Here is a 20,081-nt window from a genome sequence, read left to right on the forward strand (position 1 = left end):
TAAAAATCACGAAAATAACACAAGGGGGGGGGGGGGGGTGTAGTAAGATATCTCGTGTATTTATTTTTTCGTCTAATGCGCGATTTTTAAACAAATATGGTCCTTTATTTCAGAATAAAATAAGATTATAGTTTATACCTGTATTTAAATTAAGATAATATTCAGAAAATTTTAAGATTCGTTGTAGGTACTAAAAATACACCTGATGTTGAGAAAGGGGAGGGGAGGGGGTGGTCTTAAACCTCACTACGTACCACCAATGGGGGAGGGGGGGTTAAAAAATGCTAAAAAAAGATCACGTTATTAATTGACTTATAGCCTTGGGGAGGGGGGGGTGGTCTTAAACCTCACTACGTATCACCAATGGGGGGGGGGGGGGGTCAAAAAAATGCTAAAAAAAGATCACGTGATTAATTGACTTATAGCCTTGGGGAGGGGGGGGGGGGTGTCTTAAACCTCACTACGTATCACCAATGGGGGAGGGGGGTTAAAAAAATGCTAAAAAAAGATCACGTGATTAATTGACTTATAGCCTTGGGGAGGGGGGGGGTGGTCTTAAACCTCACTACGTATCACCAATGGGGGAGGGGGGGTTAGAAAATGCAAAAAAAAGATCACGTGATCAATGGACAATTCCTTAATTAGTATCACAAGGCAGCGGCGCTAGCGGTCGGGGTGCAGCAGGCGGTAGAGGTGCGAGGTGGGGTCGGCCAGCGCGTCGTCGGGCGCGCGCAGCTCGAGCACGCGGCCCGCGCCCAGCACCAGCACGCGCGCGCACTCCAGCACGCCGGCCAGCCGGTGCGCCACGAACACGACCGCGCTGCCGCCGAACGAGCAGCGGATCGTGTCCAGGATCACGCGCTCGCTCTCCGCGTCGAGGTTGGCCGTCGCCTCGTCCACAAGCAACACCTGCGAAACGATTCATTTAACCCAAATGAAAAATCGCCCTTTCTTGGTGGTAGGGCTTTGTGCAAGCCCGTCTGGGTAGGTACCACCCACCCATCAGTTATTCTACCGCCAAACAACAGTACTCAGTATTGTTGTGTTCCGGTCTGAAGGGTGAGTGAGCCAGTGTAACTACAGGCACAAGGGACATAACATCTTAGTTCCCAAGGTTGGTGGCACATTGACGATGTAAGGAATAGTTAATAATTCTTACAGCGTTAATGTCTATGGGCGATGGTGACCACTTACCATCAGGTGGCCCATATGCTCGTCCGCCAACCTATACCATAAAAAAAAAAAGTTTGAATTGAATATCAAAGCAATTGTACTGCGTTGACGCGTGCTCGTACCTTGGCCCGCTGCAGCAGCGCTCGCACGAGACACAGCATCTGCGCGTGTCCGCGCGACACGCCGTCCGCGGGCGCCGCCAGCCCGCCGCGCGACACCACGGCGTCGCGCGCGCCGCACGCCTCCAGCGCGCGCCACACCTCCGCGTCCAGGTACTGCCGCAGCGGGTCCACGTTCTCGCGAATGCTGCCCGTGAAGATGAACGGCTCCTGCGGTATGATGCCGATCCGCGACCTGGGGACATGGAACAGTATGGTGAGCGAGGAGTCGGCGACGGGGCGTCGAACTTGCGGTGCGGTAAGGACCTGAGCGCGTGAAGATGCAGCGTGGACACGTCGACGCCGTCCACCAGCACTCGTCCGGCGCTGCAGGGCGCCAGGCGCAGCACGGCGCGCAGCAGCGAGCTCTTGCCGGAGCCCGTGCGGCCCACCACGGCCAGCCGCTCGCTCGGCCGGCTGGCGAACGTCAGCCCCCGCAGCGCCGCCTCGCTATCCTCGCCGCTTCTGGCCATCAAATTGTCTACTTAGCTTGGATCACTTTTGTATACAACGTGCAATTAATGGATTACAACTTACCCGTATTTAAGATAGACATCCTCAAAACTTATAACACCGTGCGACGGCCACCCGTACGGTGGCGCCACGCCCTCCACTTTCTCGCTCTCGATCTGCCGAAGGGTTTCATAAGTTAAGTGACTCGCGTCCATCGCCCTCGCGCAGGCGCCCGCTGGGCGGGAACGTTCGGTCGCAAACCTGCGTGATGTACTCGCCGACTCGCTCGACGGCGATCATCTCCCGCTCCGTCTCGGTGAAGGCGTTCAGGACGTTGCTCAGCATCGACGTCATCGACAGCGCGTACGATATCGCCAGGCCCACGAGACCTGCGGCGACAGCGGGCGTCAGTGGAGCGCGGGGGGGAACGTATCGGTCGGCGGGGCGGCACGTACCCGGGTCGGCGGCGTGCGTGGCGCGCTGCAGCACGGCCAGCAGCGCGGCGCCCACCACGGCCACGGCGGCCACGGCCTGCAGCCGCAGCGCCAGCCACTGCGCCGCCGCGGCGCCGCACAGCGCGGCGCGCTGCCAGCGCTCCACGCCCTCCTCGCCGCGCTCCGCCCAGCGCGCCGCCGCGCCCAGCGCGCGCACCGTGCTCAGACCTGCGGGAGCGCCGAGTGAGAGCGTGTCACGTCAGGGCCGGTCGGCGGACGTGACGGCGTCCTACCTTCGAGCGTGTCGTTGAAGTGCACGTAGACGGGCGACAGCGCGACGCTCTGCAAGCGCTTGAGCTGCCGCGACGTGACTCGGTATCGCCGCTGTAGTCTGCGTTACGGGGGAGTTTTCGAATTATATTCCTTAGATTACGATGGAGATTAATTGCATTCATTTATCGATTTTAGAAGTGCTTTGACATATAGTAGTAATTCTACATAGAAATATATACGTCATAAATAAATAGTACATAAAAGTCACACCTGTAATAAATAAAAGTCATAGGTAACACTCCCACTAGCAACCACGGTAGACCGTAGACAGTAACCGCCACCGCGCCTGAGTCGTAGAAGAAGGAAATAATAAAAATAAGAAAAAAATGTTAGTATAGAAATGTGTGTAGGCCGGGAGGCAGTTGGAAATAATGAGGCAGAATGATTATTATAATTAGTTGTTTTATTACTATTTCTACTAATTAATCAAATCAAGCCAAACATTCAAACTCTAATAGTAATATTTTGAACGGAACAGCTGACTCTATGCATAGTTTTATGCATTATCAATATGCGACAATATCAATTAAAATAATAAATAAAAACTGAAAAGCTATCAATTCAAATAGAAAAAAATCTGCTTAAAATCACAATCAATTACAAAGCTACCTCCCGTACTAAGTATTATTCGAAATATACGATATCAGAGTTAAGAGAACGCTCACCCATCAGGGAGAACACTTGCGCGAGGAGGATATTCAAAATGAACGGCAGCGAGTCGTCGACGGTGTACGTGTCCGACGAAAACCTGTTAACGATGCGGCCGGTCGGAGTCGTGTCGAAAAACTTTATGTTCGCCTGAAAATGTAACCGAAATACAGATGGCCCAGTGGTTAGAACGCGTGCATATAATAATAATAATATGAGACATCACATACATTACTCTGATCCCAAAGTAAGTAGCTAAAGCACTTGTGTTGTGGAAAATCAGAAGTAACGAAGGTACCACAAACACCCAGACCCAAGACAACATAGAAAACTATGTCGACTCAGCCGGGAATCGAACCCGGGACCTCGGAGTGGCGTACCCTTGAAAACCGGTGTACACACCACTCTACCACTGAGGTCGTCATATCAACCGATTATTGCGGGTACAAACCCAGGCAAGCACCGCTGAATATTCATGTGCTTTATTTGTTTATAATTCATCTTGTGTGAAGAAAAAATCGCGAGGAAACTTGCATGTGTTTAATTTCAAACAACTTCAATATTATTATTTAATATGAATATTTTAAAAACCTTCTCCTCAATGGGAAAGGAAGCCTTCGTCCAGCAGTGGGAAAGCTACAGGCTGTCGTTGCAGTTACAGATAAAATCTATTACTATAGATCGTCAACTAAGCCAATAGTAACCACACATACCTTAACGACTTGTTTGAGAAGGACTTTGTGTATCCTTTCGGCTGCCTTGACGCCTCCATACGCAAACAGAAACGCTCGCATTATAGTGAATAGCAAGTTCAACCCAGCGAGACCGAAATAAACCTCCATGTAGTAAGTGTCGGTGATCGATGTCTTCCTCAGCTCCTGGACTAGATACGAGCCGGGCCCACTTGTATTAGCACTTGCTACATTGTATGGATTAAATCCATTTATCAGTTCCATCGTTTTATTCGCGATGATGTGAGCAATACTGTCGGCCATGTTGAATCCGTGGTCGAGCGCTGTCGTATTTTCGTGTGTGTAGTCAACTGATGATTGTAATGTTGTCGTGTTCTTGCTTCCGCTTCGAACCCAGAACGTGAGCCACAGGAACGTGAAGTTCTGGGAGAGCTGCATGAGAATCAGGGAGATGATGATGGTCATCGTCAGGAACGCCCCCACAGAGCGCAAGTATAGACCGATCACCCACCAACCCACAGTACCTTCTGACATCGCTTCCTGTAAAATTGTATTCATGAAAGTATAGTACGACAGAACTTAGATGTAGCATCGGCAAAATTCGTAAAACCGATCACATCCGAATTAAGTATAGTATGACACAAATTAGATGTAGCATCGGAAAATGCAATGGAATGAAAATAAAACCGATCACTGCCGATTTACACAACCAATAGAAATAGCTCCCTATCGCGCCACGTGCATGTAAATCGACGCGTCAAATACAATACGACATCTAAGTTGTGTCGTACTATACGCTATCCCTATATATATGCACTTGCTTTCTCTGACGCGTGAATCTATATCGAAGAATAGCGTCGAATGGCGCGATAGGGAGCTATTTCTATTGGTCGTGTAAATCGACAGTAATCGGTTTTATTTTCATCCCATTTCATTTTGCTACGCTGCTACATCTAATTTGTGTCGTACCTACTATACGTAGGTAGTGATTATATTACTATATCATCATTACATAGTAAAAAACAAACATGCTTACAGCTGTCTGTCCCTATGTATGCTTAGATCTTTAAAACTACGTAACGCATTATGATTCGTTTTTTTTTTATATATAGATGAACGTATTCGAATTTTCATCGAAATTCTGCCACATGTGCATTCCACCAACCCGCATTGGAACAATATGTTCCATACCCTCCTTAATAGAAGAGGCCTTATCCCAGCAGTGGGAAATTTACGGGCTGTTACTTTACTTTTTTTTACTACTTTAGAGGTATTCGAGAGGAAGGTTTTTGTATAAAAAATGGACAATATAGTAAAAAAATAAGCAAAATTGTGTAGTATATTTAGTATCAGTATTGCACCCGTGCGAAGCCGGTCGCTATTTATTAATAACTCAATCGTGTAGTATAATAAAACGACAGTTTTTATACCGTTTGTTTAAACACTTACGTCGTTATTCAAACTGTTCTGACTGACGTTGTCCTGATCGTCGGTCCGAGGCTCCGTTTCCTGACTAGAGGGTTTTTCTTCGCCTATAGATTCGGTCTCGCTCGGTAAGAATTCCTCTATTTCATTCAATACAGTGTCTGGGGTACCTGGAGAACACGTTTCATAATAATTAATTTTTAATTTGTTTGTTTCAAATTATAACAAACTTATATATCATGTGACAAACTATGTTTTACCTATTTGTCATGACTCGATTGGTTGAAAAATTTTTTAATTGATATCTCAATTACGTGTATAACTGATTGCTTTTCTAAAACTAAATGAATAAATAAAAATATAACACTACAATTACACCGAATAAATGATAAGCATAGATAGCACAGATCTAAAATACTACATCACGGTAGCATGCGTAAGCGATTCCATGGCGCCCGACGTAAAGACGGAGAGAAAACCGCTTGTTTTTTAGTCGATATTCCATTGACCAGGACTGAACTCAGCGCTCTGGACATCGGCAAGTCCCACATACACCCCCCCCCCCTTCCATCACGTGTGGAAAGCGCGTAACGCGTTTATTACAGCGAGTGAAAAATAATGGTCTACAATACTAAGTGGAATGCTTTTTAGTTGGCTCTGATGGCCGAGAATTGGAGTGGCGCGCGCATCGAGATGACTTCGCAGCAGAGGGTAGCATAGGGTAGGTCAGTCCAGCGTGTCACGGTAGCATGCGTAAGCGATCCCGTGGCGCCCGCCGAAAGACGGAGAGGGTACCGCTGGTTTTTTAGTGGGTAAACCCGGTGGTCCTGGGTGCACTCGGCGTCCAGGAAACTGGGGAGTCCCACACCCCCACCCCCACTTCCATCACGTGGGGGAAGCGCGTAAAGCGTTTTTGCAGCGAAAAAAAAAAAAAAAAGGTCAGTCCAGCGTGCGTACCGTGCGCCACGACTCGGCCGTCGCGCAGCAGCAGCGCCCGGGTGGCGCGCGCGAGCTGGCGCGGCGAGTGCGTGACGAGCACGCGCGCCGTGTGTCGCAGCAGGCCGAGCACGCAGCGCTGCATGATGTGCGCCGCCACCGCCGCGTCCACGCCCGCCAGCACGTCGTCCAGCAGGTACACTGACACGTTACATTACTTGTTACATTCAATAGATAAATAATAAATATGAGACAACATCACATACATTACTCTGATCCCAATGTAAGTAGCACAAACACCCAGACCCAAGGCAACATAGAAAACTAATGATAATCTACATCGACTCAGCCGGGAATCGAACCCGGGACCTCGGAGTGGCGTACCCATGAAAAACGGAGGTCGTCAATTATTACGAGCATATGGACCAGCTGATGGTATGTGGTCACCACCGCCCATAGAGAATGGCGCTGTAAGAAACATTAACCATTCCTTCCATCGCCTATCCGCTACCAACCTTGGGAACTAAGACGATATGTCTCTTGTGCCTGTAGTTACATTGGCTTACTTATCCTTCAAACCGGAACACAACAATACCAAGTACTATTGTTTGGCGGCAGAATATCTGATCAGCAAGTGGTACCTACATTGACAGTACTTGGTGGGAGATCTTGCACAAAGCCTTATCACCAAGTGAAGAATGATTCCCATAGCAACCCGAATAGCAATAAGTACGAACGGTAACCATAGCAACATGTATAACATAAAGCACAGATATCCTTTTCAAAGTGGTAGCGCCACGCTGTATACCTTCGGGTTACAGCCGAATGGGCCGGCACGCCCGGAAGTACCACTCTCTCACTTAAAATCGGCGTAAAGTGGTAGCTATGCTACCGCGTTTCGCCCGGTAAGTGAGAGTTCCGGAGGCCCAATCCCCCTCCCCCCCCAAAACTTGATGGTTGTGCAGAATATGGTTATCTCAAATTACACACAAACGCACTAACTTGTAATACCATATTATGACCTAATATATTCGTCAATTTGACACGTCGATTTACTTGTACTTACTCTCTCGGGTTAAACTGACGCGAGAATCTGTAGCGACGAATAACGTCGAATGGCGCGATATTTAAATATTTTATTTGGGAGTTAGAACTATTGGTTGTATAAATCGACAGCAATCGGTTTTATTGAATTTGCCGATGCTACATCTAAGTTGTGTCGTATTATACCTTTTTACATAATATTGATGGTATCAGTATTAAAAATAAATAAATAAATATGAGACAACATCACATACATTACTCTGATCCCAATGTAAGTAGCTTAAGCACTTGTGTTATGGAAAATCAGATGTAACGACGGTACCACAAACATCCAGACCCAAGGCAACATAGAAAACTAATGATAATCTACATCGACTCAGCCGGGAATCGAACCCGGGACCTCGGAGTGGCGTACCCATGAAAACCGGTGTATACACCACTCAACCACGGAGGTCGTCAATTATTACGAGCATATGGACCAGCTGATGGAAATGGTCACCACCGCCCATAGACAATAGCGCTGTAAGAAACATTAACCATTCCTTCCATCGCCTATCCGCTACCAACCTTGGGAACTAAGATGTTATGTCCCTTGTGCCTGTAGTTACACTAGCTCACTCACCCTTCAAACCGGAACACGACATTACCAAGTACTATTGTTTGGCGGCAGAATATCTGATCAGCAAGTGGTACCTACGTTGACAGTACTTGGTGGGAGATCTTGCACAAAGCCTTATCACCAAGTGAAGAATGATTCCCATAGCAACCCGAATAGCAATAAGTACGAACGGTAACCATAGCAACATGTATAACATAAATCACAGATATCCTACACGCTCGCACCCGCACTCACACACACGCACACGCACCTATAGTAACACGAACGTACACAAGCACGCACATAAAAAAAATGTACGTTTCTTTACTATTTACCTATAAACACTTTACATAAGATTTATTTTGTAACCAACCTAGGTAATATTTCTAATGTATTTTAAATATTTCAACTTTCGAAGAGAGGACTAATTATCCTTAACACAGGTTAGCTAGCATAGCTTGTACTAGATAGCTTCTTTTGATGACTATGTTATTATACATTCAGACTTCTGTCGTATTTAAATAAAACTAATTATAACGGTTTTGAATCGCGTATATTAATTATTTTTTAAACATCCCGACGTTTCGAGCACTTTCCAGTGTTCGTGGTCACGGGTAGACTAAGGTGACATTTGTCTATTTGAAGAACAAAGGAAATATTATTAACAACTACCGCCAACGATTTCTCAATTGGTATCTTGAGTAACGTTCCGGTTGCACGCAGAAGGCACTGTCTGTATCTTTAGGTCTTGCAGTTTGTTGGATTTGGGATTTTAAATTTTCAATAAGTGGATCCCAGGTGTTAGAAAGTCTCTAACCATCTTCTCTATTGAAGTTCGGATGTTTTTGAATTTCAATAGCCTCGCGTATCATTCTAGGATGAATCTGTGTTCTCTAGCGAGTTCTTCTGTCGTAGTTCAACCATGTGACTTTTAATAAAAATGTATTTTGTATGAAATAAATATAATAATTATTATTATTATATCATATGTTTTTCGACCTCCATGGTCGAGTGGTGTGTACACCGGTTTTCATGGGTACGCCACTCCGAGGTCCCGGGTTCGATTCCCGGCCGAGTCGATGTAGATTACCATTAGTTTTCTATGTTGTCTTGGGTCTGGGTGTTTGTGGTACCGTCGTTACTTCTGATTTCCATAACACAAGTGCTTCAGCTACTTACATTGGGGTCAGAGTAATGTATGTGATGTTGTCTCATATTTATTTATTTATTTATTTATATGTGGTGGCATTCGAGCGCTCGTTTGGAGTATCAGAGTACGAGGTCTCGTTACCTTGCTTGTCCTGGTACACGGCTCGTGCGAGCGCCACACGTGCGCGCTGGCCGCCGCTCAGCGTGCAGCCGCCCTCGCCCACGTATGCGTTCCAGCCCAGCACGTTGAGATCCTCTAAGGAGAAGCAGAGATTTATTGGAACACAACATTTAAATGTACTTCAAAATCACCTAACAATAGAAGACTTAATTTATTCAAACGCAACATTCAAAATCACCTAACGATATAAGACTTAAAACATTAAACATACTGATATTATATTATGTAGTTTATATAAGAATTAACAACATTAAATGCTTAATAATTTTATTTGTGTAATGTTTTTTGTAATGTACGAGTCATAACCTTTCATTTGATACCCCACTTGAGCCATATTTGCAGACATTCAGTTTTTCTTCCCCACTTAAACACCCCATAACTTTTAAACGGCTAAACCGATTTTCATCAAACATGTCTAAGAACACTCGCCCGTAAAACAGCTATAATACAAAAAAAAACTAAATTGAAATCGGTTCATTCGTTCGGGAGCTATGATGCCACAGACAGACAGACACACAGACAGACAGACACGTCAAACTTATAACACCCCTCTTTTTTCGTCGGGGTTTAAATATACATATACAAATATGAACTAAAACTAGTTACTGTATAAATCTTGACCGCGTGGAATGGTGGCAAGAATGCTAGCAGCATTTCCCCGTTGAATCGCAATTCCGATCCTCTGGGCAAAAAAACTAAATTGAAATAGGTTCATTCGTTCGGGAGCTATGATGCCACAGACAGACAGACTCACAGACAGACACATCAAACTTATAACACCCCTCTTTTTGCGTCGGGGGTTAAAAAACCAACCAGCCCTCCTGTCACCAGTGGAGGCAATGAGGCGAGGTATTATACTTTTGATGAAGCTTTTTGCACCACTACTCCATTACTCCATGTAGTTTATAATGATATTTGATAGTAAAGTACCCGTCAAAGCGCACGCGTCGATCACAGATCTGAATTTTGCCTCGTCGTAAGGTTTACCAAACAGTATGTTATCACGTATAGTTCCACGCACGAGCCAAGGCTGCTGAGATACGTAACCAAAACCTGAAAAAAAACGAATTATAGCAATAATGCTAAAAAAAGAACAAGCATTCAACATATTTTATTAATTTGTACTCAGGCAAGAGTCGAGATGGCCCAGTGGTTAGAACGCATGCATCTTAACCAATGATTGCGGGTTCAAACCCAGGCAAGCACCGCTGATTCATGTGCTTAATTTGTCTTTATAATTCATCTCGTGCATGCTGGTGAAGGAAAACATCGTGAGGAAACCTGCATGTGACAAATTTCATAGAAATTCTGCCACATGTGCATTCCACCAACCCGCATAGGAACAGCGTGGTGGAATATGTTCCAAAACTTCTCCTCAAAGGGAGAGGAGGCCTTTAGCCCAGCAGTGGGAATTTACAGGCTGTTGTTGTTGTTGTTGTACTCAGACATATGTACATATTGTATTATGTTTTCATGAAGTAAGTTTGAATCGAGTCGGGCCGTTAGCTTTAGGCAACAATTTGATTTTATCTTGTAAAGTGCAATTTAAAAGCTTCTAGAGTTTTCTTTAATTTCATTACATATAAATATATAACGAGGCAGAGCTTTGTGCAAACCAATCTGGTAGGTACCACCCAATGATATTCTAATAAACAGATATGATATATCCATACTAAACAACAGAAAAAAGTGTGCCGCGCCGGGGACCGTTTATTTTAGTTTATTTTTACATTTCGTTAAAAGTAAAAAGGATAGCTTGATAAAAACAATAAGTAAAAGGGATAACTAGATGTTTTAATTACGTAAAAAGTATTACTACGTAATTATGATGTATTATAACGTGTTACTACGTAAAACGACTAAAGGCAAACGTCCCAATTAGATCGTTTTCTAGTCTTCACTTTTTGCGCGTTAATGACATATCTGTTTACTAAAACATCATTGGTACCACCCATTTATTATTTATGTATCAAAAATGTAATTTATGAGTGAGTATCGAACTTCAAGCGTAGAATACCTATCATATTATTGATATATTAAGACTAATTAGTATTTTTTGCAGTACTATTATCTATGGGCCACTTATCATCTGGTGGGCCAATTAATAGTTCACCTATGTGATGCAATAAAAGGAACAGGATAATAAATTCCGAATGAATGAATGAATGAAATGAAAATACTCACTGTTCAGATATTCAGGTATCTGTATATCCCCGCTCTGTTTGATCATATCGCCGATGATAGCCAGTAATAAAGACGTCTTGCCGCTCCCCACCGGCCCGGCGATACCAATTAGCTCATCTTTGCCAATTTCTAACGAAATATTCTTTAACGTAAAGGGTTCTTGCACCGTCGCCTCCCCGGAAGACACTGAGTCACTTCTCACATTGCGTTTGGTCAACTTTTTTTTGGACTTTCCTTTGTTTTTCTTTGGTTTAACCGGCTTCTTTCGCACTGACGGCTGGGCCCACGTGAATGAAGCATTCTTTAGGATAATCATTTTGTCCTCGTCTCTGTTTATATTCAGGCGGTCGTAGTAATGTTCACCGTTCATGTCCCTCAGCTAAAATCAATTGAAAGTTAATAGATGTTATTTGAGTCGAGATGGCCCAGTGGTTAGAACGCGTGCATCTTAACCGATGATTGCGGGTTCAAACCCAGACAAGCACCGCTGTTTCATGTGCTTAATATGTCTTTATAATTCATCTCGTGCTCAGCGGTGAAGGAAAACATCGTGAGGAAACCTGCATGTGACAAATTTCATAGAAATTCTGCCACATGTGTATTCCACCAACCCGCATTGGAACAGCGTGGTGGAATATGTTCCAAATCTTCTCCTCACAGGGAGAGGAGGCCTTTACCCCAGCAGTGGGAATTTACAGGTTGTTGTTGTAGATGTTATTTGTCAAAATATTGTTATTTTCATTATGTATATTTCAATCAAAATTACTTACATCCAGTAATTTTTGTATCCGTTTTATAGAAACCCAGGCTTCGGTGATACCGTTCAAGACCCAGGGGAATGCGTTTAACGGTGCTATTAACATATTTATTAAAGCCACTGTTGTAAAAACCTGAAAAAAGAAAATAAGTGGCATTTTTAACCACTAGTAAAGTTATTGACTAATTTTAAGAACAGCGACTTAAAAGGTTGTTTTTTACTTCCTACTCTCACTGTGTAGATGAAAATGTCAATGGTTTTGTTTGGTTGTGTCAATGTTTTTCCACAGGGTTTGTGTTCTTAAATGAAATTTACAAAAAGTAAATAGTAGTGGTGTACGCACGGTGGGCGCGTCGAGCGGCAGTCCGCGCAGCGCGTGCGTGCCCAGCGTGAGCGCGGCCAGCAGCACGGGCGTGCACGCCCACAGCACCACGCACACCGCGTCCAGGTACTTGCGCCCGCGCAGATACCGCAGCTCGCCCTTGCGCGCCTCTGCGCCAGACGCACACGTTTAGGTCCAAGCCCATCGGAGTACATACATACCCTACCGGCTAGGTACTCCTAAAACTACCCACTCGTCATATTTTCGTCTACCATGCATCTATACTTGGTATTGTTTTGTTTCAATTTGAAGGTTATGTGACTCAATACACTAGTTACATAACATCTGTGTTCGTGCTGGGTGGCGCATTGCGCAGTGGCGATGTGAGGTATGATTAACATTTCTCATAGCGACTATGTCTATGGCCGGTGGTGACCACTTATCATCAGGTCGCCTATTTGCCCGTCCGGCTAACTTTCACATTTATAGGTAATATGAATATATGAGACAACATCACATACATTACTCTGATCCCAATGTAAGTAGCTAAAGCACTTGTGTTATGGAAAATCAGAAGTAACGAAGGTACCACAAACACCCGGACCCGACAACATAGAAAACTATTTATAATCTACATCGACTCGGCCGGGAATCGAACCCGGGACCTCCGCGTGGCATACCCATGAAAACCGGTGTACATACCAATCGACCACGGAAGTCGTCTTTGAGCGACTACTACATCATAAAAATAGAACAAACATGTTCATTGTTTTGTAATTAGTTTTTGTGAGTTGGTAGCGTAAAATTACATCCTAATAACTGTTCTTAATAAAAAAAGGGACATTTGAAAATTGTGGACAAAACAGCCACATTCAGTGCATATGGAGCTACGAAATAGTTGCGTTGGTTTGTTTATTTAGACTCCCGATCGTTACCTGAGACCCTGTCGATGAAGTAGTCTTCCCAGACGTGTACTTTCACGGTGCGAATGCCGCGCAGCATGTCGCCTATCAGGCTGACGCGAGAGTCCTTGTGTTTCATCATCTCGGTACTCAGCTCGCCTATTTTATTAGCTATCAACTTGTTCACCGGTATCAACATTATAGAAAATCCTACGCCTGCCAAAAACGAGACCCCGACTTGTTGATACAGAAGAAATAGCGTGATGAATAGCTGAAATCGAAGAACGTTGTTGTATATTTAATAAACTCAATTATATTCATATCAAAAAGTTTTTATAAAGGGCATTGCACCCCTTGACTTGGTACAGAATGGTCGGCGACAAGATTTGTGTGTGTATTTGTGTGTGTGTGCGTGTGTGTGTATTTGTGTGTGTGTATAAAAGTAGGTAGTTTTTTGTTTTGTTATGAAATTATTGATTGAAATGTAATACAATTGTTTTCTTTTTAAATAATTTCTGTTTCGGACTCCTAAATATATAATTCATTGATTCACTCATATTTATAGACAGTAGTTAGAACGTCAGAATCTTGAGAGAAGTCTGTGATTTGAAATCCGAAAGCATCACTAAATTTTCGTGTATTGCATATGTGTTTTGTACCGTGATGTTAAATATATAAATATCGAGCTGAGATGGCAGCGGTTATAACGCTTGTATCTTATCTTGTATCTTAACCGATGATTGCGGGTACAAATCCAGGCAAGCAACATATATATATATGCGCTTAATTTGTGTTTATAATTCATCTCGTGCTCGGCGGTGAAGAAAAACATCGTGAGGAAACCTGCATGTGACTAATTTCATAGAAATTCTGCCACATGTGTATTCCACCAACCTGCATTGGAACAGAGTGGTGGAATATGTTCCAAACCTTCTCCTCAAAGGGAGACGAGGTCTTTAGCCTAGCAGTGGGAATTTACAGGCTGTTGTTGTTGGTAAATATCGTGAGAAAATCTGCGCATTGTTTTGGATGGAAATCTGTTCCGTATGTATCAAACGAATAGGCCTTTATCTAGCAATGGCATTCAACATGCTGTCAGTTTACTAGAAGAGATAATTTTTTACTTACTTGCAGTGGTATACTCCATAATGCATGGAAACTGGGGCACGAGTTCACGATGCGGTCTGTATCGGTCGACATGAAATTCGTTATTTCTCCGACACTGAAAGCCTTGTTCAGCTCAGTCGTCGTCACACTAAGAGTCTTCCTGAGGATCGTCGATACGATTGCTCCGCGCATTTTGAGCCCTATGATCGACATCAGCCAGTTAAATTGAACATTAAACAGAGCACCTATAACCGTCGCTCCGAGAAGTGTTGCCGCATATACATATCTGAAAAAAAATAATTAAAATAATTAAAAAACAGGATAATTAATAACATAATAAATAAAGGCAATCAGAGGCTCTTATGATTAATTATATATTTTCACTCATATTACGATGATCGATTAAGTTATGGATTTATACTCGGTCTAAGGTCAGATGAAGCGAAGTGAAGAGCTGAGATGGCTCAGTGGTTAGAACGCGTGCATCTTAACCGATGATTGCGGGTTCAAACCCTGGCAAGCACCACGATTTATATATGTGCTTAATTTGTGTTTATAATTCATCTCGAGCTCGGCGGTGAAGGAAAACATCGTGAGGAGACCTGCATGTTTCAATTTCACAAACCCGCATTGGAACAGCGTGGTGGAATATGTTCCAAACCCTCTCCTTAATGGAAGAGGAGGCCTTATCCCAGCAGTGGGAAATTTACAGGCTGTAACTTTACTTTACTTTTAAGTTCAGGTATTGAATTGAATACCACTCACCCATAATGTTGATCAATACTAGTATCTTCAACAAACGTAATTAATTTATTGAGTAATATCGGTCCGGCAAATCCAGCCATATCTGCGACCAGCTTCAACATCCCAATGCTATAGAACTGAACAGCAAAGCAATGATGTAAGGCACGTAGCAGGGACACGTTTTGACGTCGTGCTGGACGCAGCAGTACCCTGGATGTCGGTGTGACTGGAGTTGATATCTGTGGCTGTGTCTCACCTGTAGCCCCATAACCTAAAATTTATTTCATATAAGTAAGACAGAGTCGAGATGGCCCAGTGGTAAGAACGCGTGTATCTTAACCGATGATTGCGGGTTCAAACCCAGGCAAGCACCGCTGATTCATGTGCTTAATTTGTCTTTATAATTCATCTCGTGCTCAGCGGTGAAGGAAAACATCGTGAGGAAACCTGCATGTGACAAATTTCATAGAAATTCTGCCACATGTGTATACCACCAACCCGCATTGGAACAGCGTGGTGGAATATGTTCCAAACCTTCTCCTCAAAGGGAGAGGAGGCCTTTAGCCCAGCAGTGGGAATTTACAGGCTGTTGTTGTTTGTTGTTTTATAAGTAAGACAGGCACCATGCCTTACATCATCAATGAGTAACCAACATTGAGAACTAAGATGTTATATCCTTTTCACATGCAGTTACACTGGAGATACAATGCAAATATAATAAGATATCAATTATATTATTCATAAGATTTTTTTAAAAACAAAGATTACAACTTACTACACAATATTTCTGTTATACTTATTAATAGTTATGTATAGTCATTTAAGTCCAAAAATATATAAAAAAGTAAAATAAAAAATATTTATAAGCAATAAAAACTATTTTTTTTGTAGTTTTAACTTCTAATTCAGTTCAAATAAAATAAGAATGGCCGAAAATTATAAACATTTTACCAGAGCCTATGAAAGGTTCATGCGGCACTTCGGCAAATTGTTGGTAATTATCAACATTTCCGATCAGTGCTTTGTCCATTCTCGCCCCAACATAAGAACATCTATATTTCGCAGGGATATCATACAGTTCCTCAGGATCTTGCAGCTTGTTTTCAAATCCTTAAAATTAATCACCAATAGTTTATAAATAAGACATTGTATTAAAACATTTATTTTGTTTCATTATAATAGATATTTTAATTGCTTTATAGAAACCTTGATAGTTTGTATTTAATTGGATCAAAGATATAAAATGAAGGCTATCTATACTATTAGTAGGTTAAAAATGTAGAACATTACTTTCCTAATGTTTCCTGATTAAGACACAATCAGATGAAATCTATGAATGGATGATATAAAAAGCACAAAAACTTAAACATAAAATTTACCTTTTTGGAGAAGTGGATTGACCCAGGAAAATGTAAGTTTTGACCAGAAACTAGCACCTTGCATAGCAGTCCCAAGGATACCCTCGTCACCTCGTGGCAGGAGTGGTGTATATTCACTCTAAAACATTTCATTTATTCATATTTACAAAACTTTGCACAAATTATTGTAGAAACTATATAATGACAGATCTTACATGTGAGTGTTGTGAGCCAACAAGACATGGTGAGTAAAATGTTGGCCTTGAGTCACTCGACGGTAATAAAGTAAGGAAATATAACCCATGACAACATATTGAAGCTATGTAAAAGTCTTTTTGAGCTCCAGTTAGTATGGAACTACGTAGAGCTATTATATTGAAGAATACTAGTAGGACCCACAATACAAGTTGAGATAGAGGGCCACGAGAACTATGTCCGAGGCGATGCTTTAAAGCCAAAACATAGCCAAAGTGAACTAGCCACGATAAACAAGAAGCTCCGGCCGTAAAATAATCAATTGGAAATAAAGTAAAGTCTTTATCAGTCAAGAAAATGTATAGTTCTATTATTGGAATAAAAGCCAGTAACAAAATTGCAAAACTACGTAATGTTATGGCCCGTTCTTGAATTTTCTCCCTGACTACCCAGTCTTTTCGGTATCCAACGTAATATCCCGACGTGATGGCAAGAACAAAGTAAGTTGGTATCTGCAAAAACAATTCTTGAAAACACATTCCGATATCTTTTGTTGAGTCGTTCCATGGCTGAAGACCGGAAGGGCCACATATATACTCCCATTTCCATGTTAAATTAATAAACGAAGTCATTGTAAAAAAAAACACTACAAGTTTACTAGTCTTTCTTCACAAACATTTTATTTTTATTTGATAAATCAAACACTGATTCTATTACTACACATTATTTTCGTAAAGTTTAATCTTCAATCTCGTTGAACAAAACTATCAGCAGTTAACACTAGAACACACTTTTAATTGTATGTTTTATAAACACAATTATAATACAAATACATAAAAGGTAAATCTGAAATCATGTCAAATGACATTTGACAACAGTAACATGTGCTGCCATTTGCCAAATATAAATGATTTTTTGCCACACAATATACTGTAATTTCAGTAAATGTATATATTGTACCTTTTTATTCTTTTAATGTATTTTAGTTGGATCAACATAAATATAATTTGAACATCTGATCCTACCCAAAAAAAAAGAGAAATAGTCCCGTCGGTACACTCCTACTCCTTTCGTATCGTTTCGTACTACGGACATGTTCTCCTTAGTTCATATAGGTTTTAATGCGTCTTTTCCAGCAAATCTACGCATTAAAGGTAGCTCCGAAATCCTGGAAGAATGTTTTGTTGAACCTGATTCTGGTGTTTCATTACCTATGGCTATAAATAGCTTTTCAAATCAACATTTATGGCTATGGAGACAACAGTACCGTAAAGCCCTAATTCATCAGCCGTGGTAATATTTTTGAGAAACATGTTGAAAAAATCAGTCGAAGCTTGTGTGTGATTTGGTAATAACTCACGTATGTTGTGCACTATACCTAATTGTGTATGATTAATATAGCTCTATTTTTAAAAGAACACTAAATTATACTTAACTACTTATTTCCACTTAATTTGACTTCCAAAATACCGATACCTAACAGTTTCGTCACCGTTCAAAACTTCATGTTTTTCGCAAATCCATGGCATCAATATTCTATTAAATGTTGTTTATTTGGCTTTTTTAAATATATTACACGATGTTATGTCCCTGTGACTAACTCATCCGTCAAACTGGACCTTAAAAATACTGAGTGCTGATATTTAGCGGTATAAGATTGTATGATGAATGGGAAGTCCCTATTCAGGAATCCTGGCACATATTTATACTACCAAGCATAAGGTCTTTATGCCGTTGTTTTTGTTTTTTAGCACCGCCGCCAATTACTGTAGACAAGAGCCCTAGTGTTTTAAAAAATATAATAATTGATTTTGACATCAAGTGATCACTGATCTCGGATCTGTCATTTGTCAGATTTGTTTTGATTGTTAGTGCTATGAGGCATGAGCAATAATATTATAAATAAGTAATCGAACTTAACAACTTATTAAATAATAAATGTTTCTGCCAATTGGTCTTAAGAAGTGGTAATTTAACGGAAACTTTATTTACTCTTAGACATAAAATCAAATATGGAAGAAACGTCTATTTCCTCTAGCCTGGAAGAGGAAAGTAACAGTGAAGTTGATCCTATCATAGATATTATTGATTATTTGGTAAGATGCGCACATGTTTCCTTTAAAAACGCTAGCATTGATAATCCCGAAGTACGAAACAATGAAAAAATTCAATATGCAAGTGAATTTTATAAGCAATCGCCGACTAAATTTCTTTTGCAATTCGGCAAATATCTTTGTGCAAATCATTTACAGTATTTCGAGAAACAGCACCTAGATAATGAAAGTTTTCAAAAATGTGTAACTGAATTGAAATTGTATCACTCAAACGAATCTAGAAACAAGAGAGTCAGAAATAGACGATACAAGGCTATGCAAAAATTACAAGAGGATACAGATTATTTTAGTGAAAAACAAATGATGTATCGTAATCCTCTTTTATATGACCAATTAATAGGACAGTACTTAACTGACGATGAAATAAGAGAGAGAGATGCCGTTGGTGCAGAAAATCTTACTTTGTTAAGTATGATTCTAGACACAGTTGAAAGAAATGAAATGAGGCAGACTAAGTATGAACAGATGCTGAATGAGGATGGAGAATCATCTGAAGAATTATTAGAGGACTCAACTGGAGGAATACCTCCTCAAAGCAATAGTAACAGGAATGAGGCATGTAAGGAAAAACAGTGGGGTAGTTTTGATGTTCCAGATACTGAAGTTTCCCATGTACCTGATAAACGGAAACCAGCAATGATAAATGCAAATGAAAGAAATCTTCTAAGAGAAGAATTTATACATGAAATGTATACTAGTTTTATTGAAGGCAGAGACATCAATTTTGATTATAACTCTGTTGATAATGACGAGGAATACGATGATTTACAGCAAATGTCTCAAGATGCAGAAGATAAATATTTTGATTCCGAGGAGAATGATGCTAGGACATTGGAAGAACATATGACACTTATAGAAGAATATGGGAGGAAGAAATCTGTTGAATCTAGTGACAGTAATACAGATCCCTTGGATGTGTATATGCAACATATTTCATATAAACTTTAACAAATTCAACTTTGTTTGGATTTTCTCTATATGTATTTAATTTTTAATATAGATATTCTCTTGTTATTATCTAATTTGTTTTTAAGAAATAACATCAAAAAGTGATCAAGTCAAATTAGACTACATTATTTATTTTGTATTCAAAATACAATGACCTAAAAATATATTTATACCACAGTTATATATACCTGCGGCTGTAGGAACTATTTTTAGGGTCCAATATATA

General features: G+C 41.4%; 2 protein-coding genes across 2 annotated transcripts; one reads left to right on the forward strand and one right to left on the reverse strand.

Annotated features, from left to right (window-relative positions):
* Positions 1 to 663: 663 nt before the first annotated feature.
* Positions 664 to 17,650, reverse strand: LOC124531830 (ATP-binding cassette sub-family C member 10). Its single transcript, XM_047106368.1, has 23 exons — positions 16,814 to 17,650; positions 16,620 to 16,737; positions 16,192 to 16,350; positions 15,262 to 15,511; positions 14,518 to 14,782; positions 13,423 to 13,660; positions 12,509 to 12,657; positions 12,179 to 12,298; positions 11,409 to 11,787; positions 10,155 to 10,277; positions 9,186 to 9,299; positions 6,274 to 6,453; positions 5,341 to 5,486; positions 3,913 to 4,431; positions 3,217 to 3,349; positions 2,762 to 2,837; positions 2,512 to 2,609; positions 2,240 to 2,446; positions 2,046 to 2,173; positions 1,869 to 1,960; positions 1,599 to 1,796; positions 1,296 to 1,527; positions 664 to 909 (listed from the first exon to the last, which is right to left on the reverse strand). Exons 1-23 carry the CDS (start codon positions 17,423 to 17,425, stop codon positions 664 to 666), a joined length of 4,782 nt encoding a protein of 1,593 aa, XP_046962324.1. The 5' UTR covers positions 17,426 to 17,650.
* A 998-nt stretch (positions 17,651 to 18,648) lies between these two features.
* LOC124532053 (coiled-coil domain-containing protein 97) lies at positions 18,649 to 20,081 on the forward strand. Its single transcript, XM_047106682.1, has one exon. The coding sequence runs from the start codon at positions 18,806 to 18,808 to the stop codon at positions 19,853 to 19,855; it is 1,050 nt and encodes a 349-aa protein (XP_046962638.1). The 5' UTR covers positions 18,649 to 18,805; the 3' UTR covers positions 19,856 to 20,081.

This window comes from Vanessa cardui, chromosome 8 (genome assembly GCF_905220365.1).
Source record: "Vanessa cardui chromosome 8, ilVanCard2.1, whole genome shotgun sequence".
NCBI lineage: Eukaryota > Metazoa > Arthropoda > Insecta > Lepidoptera > Nymphalidae > Vanessa > Vanessa cardui.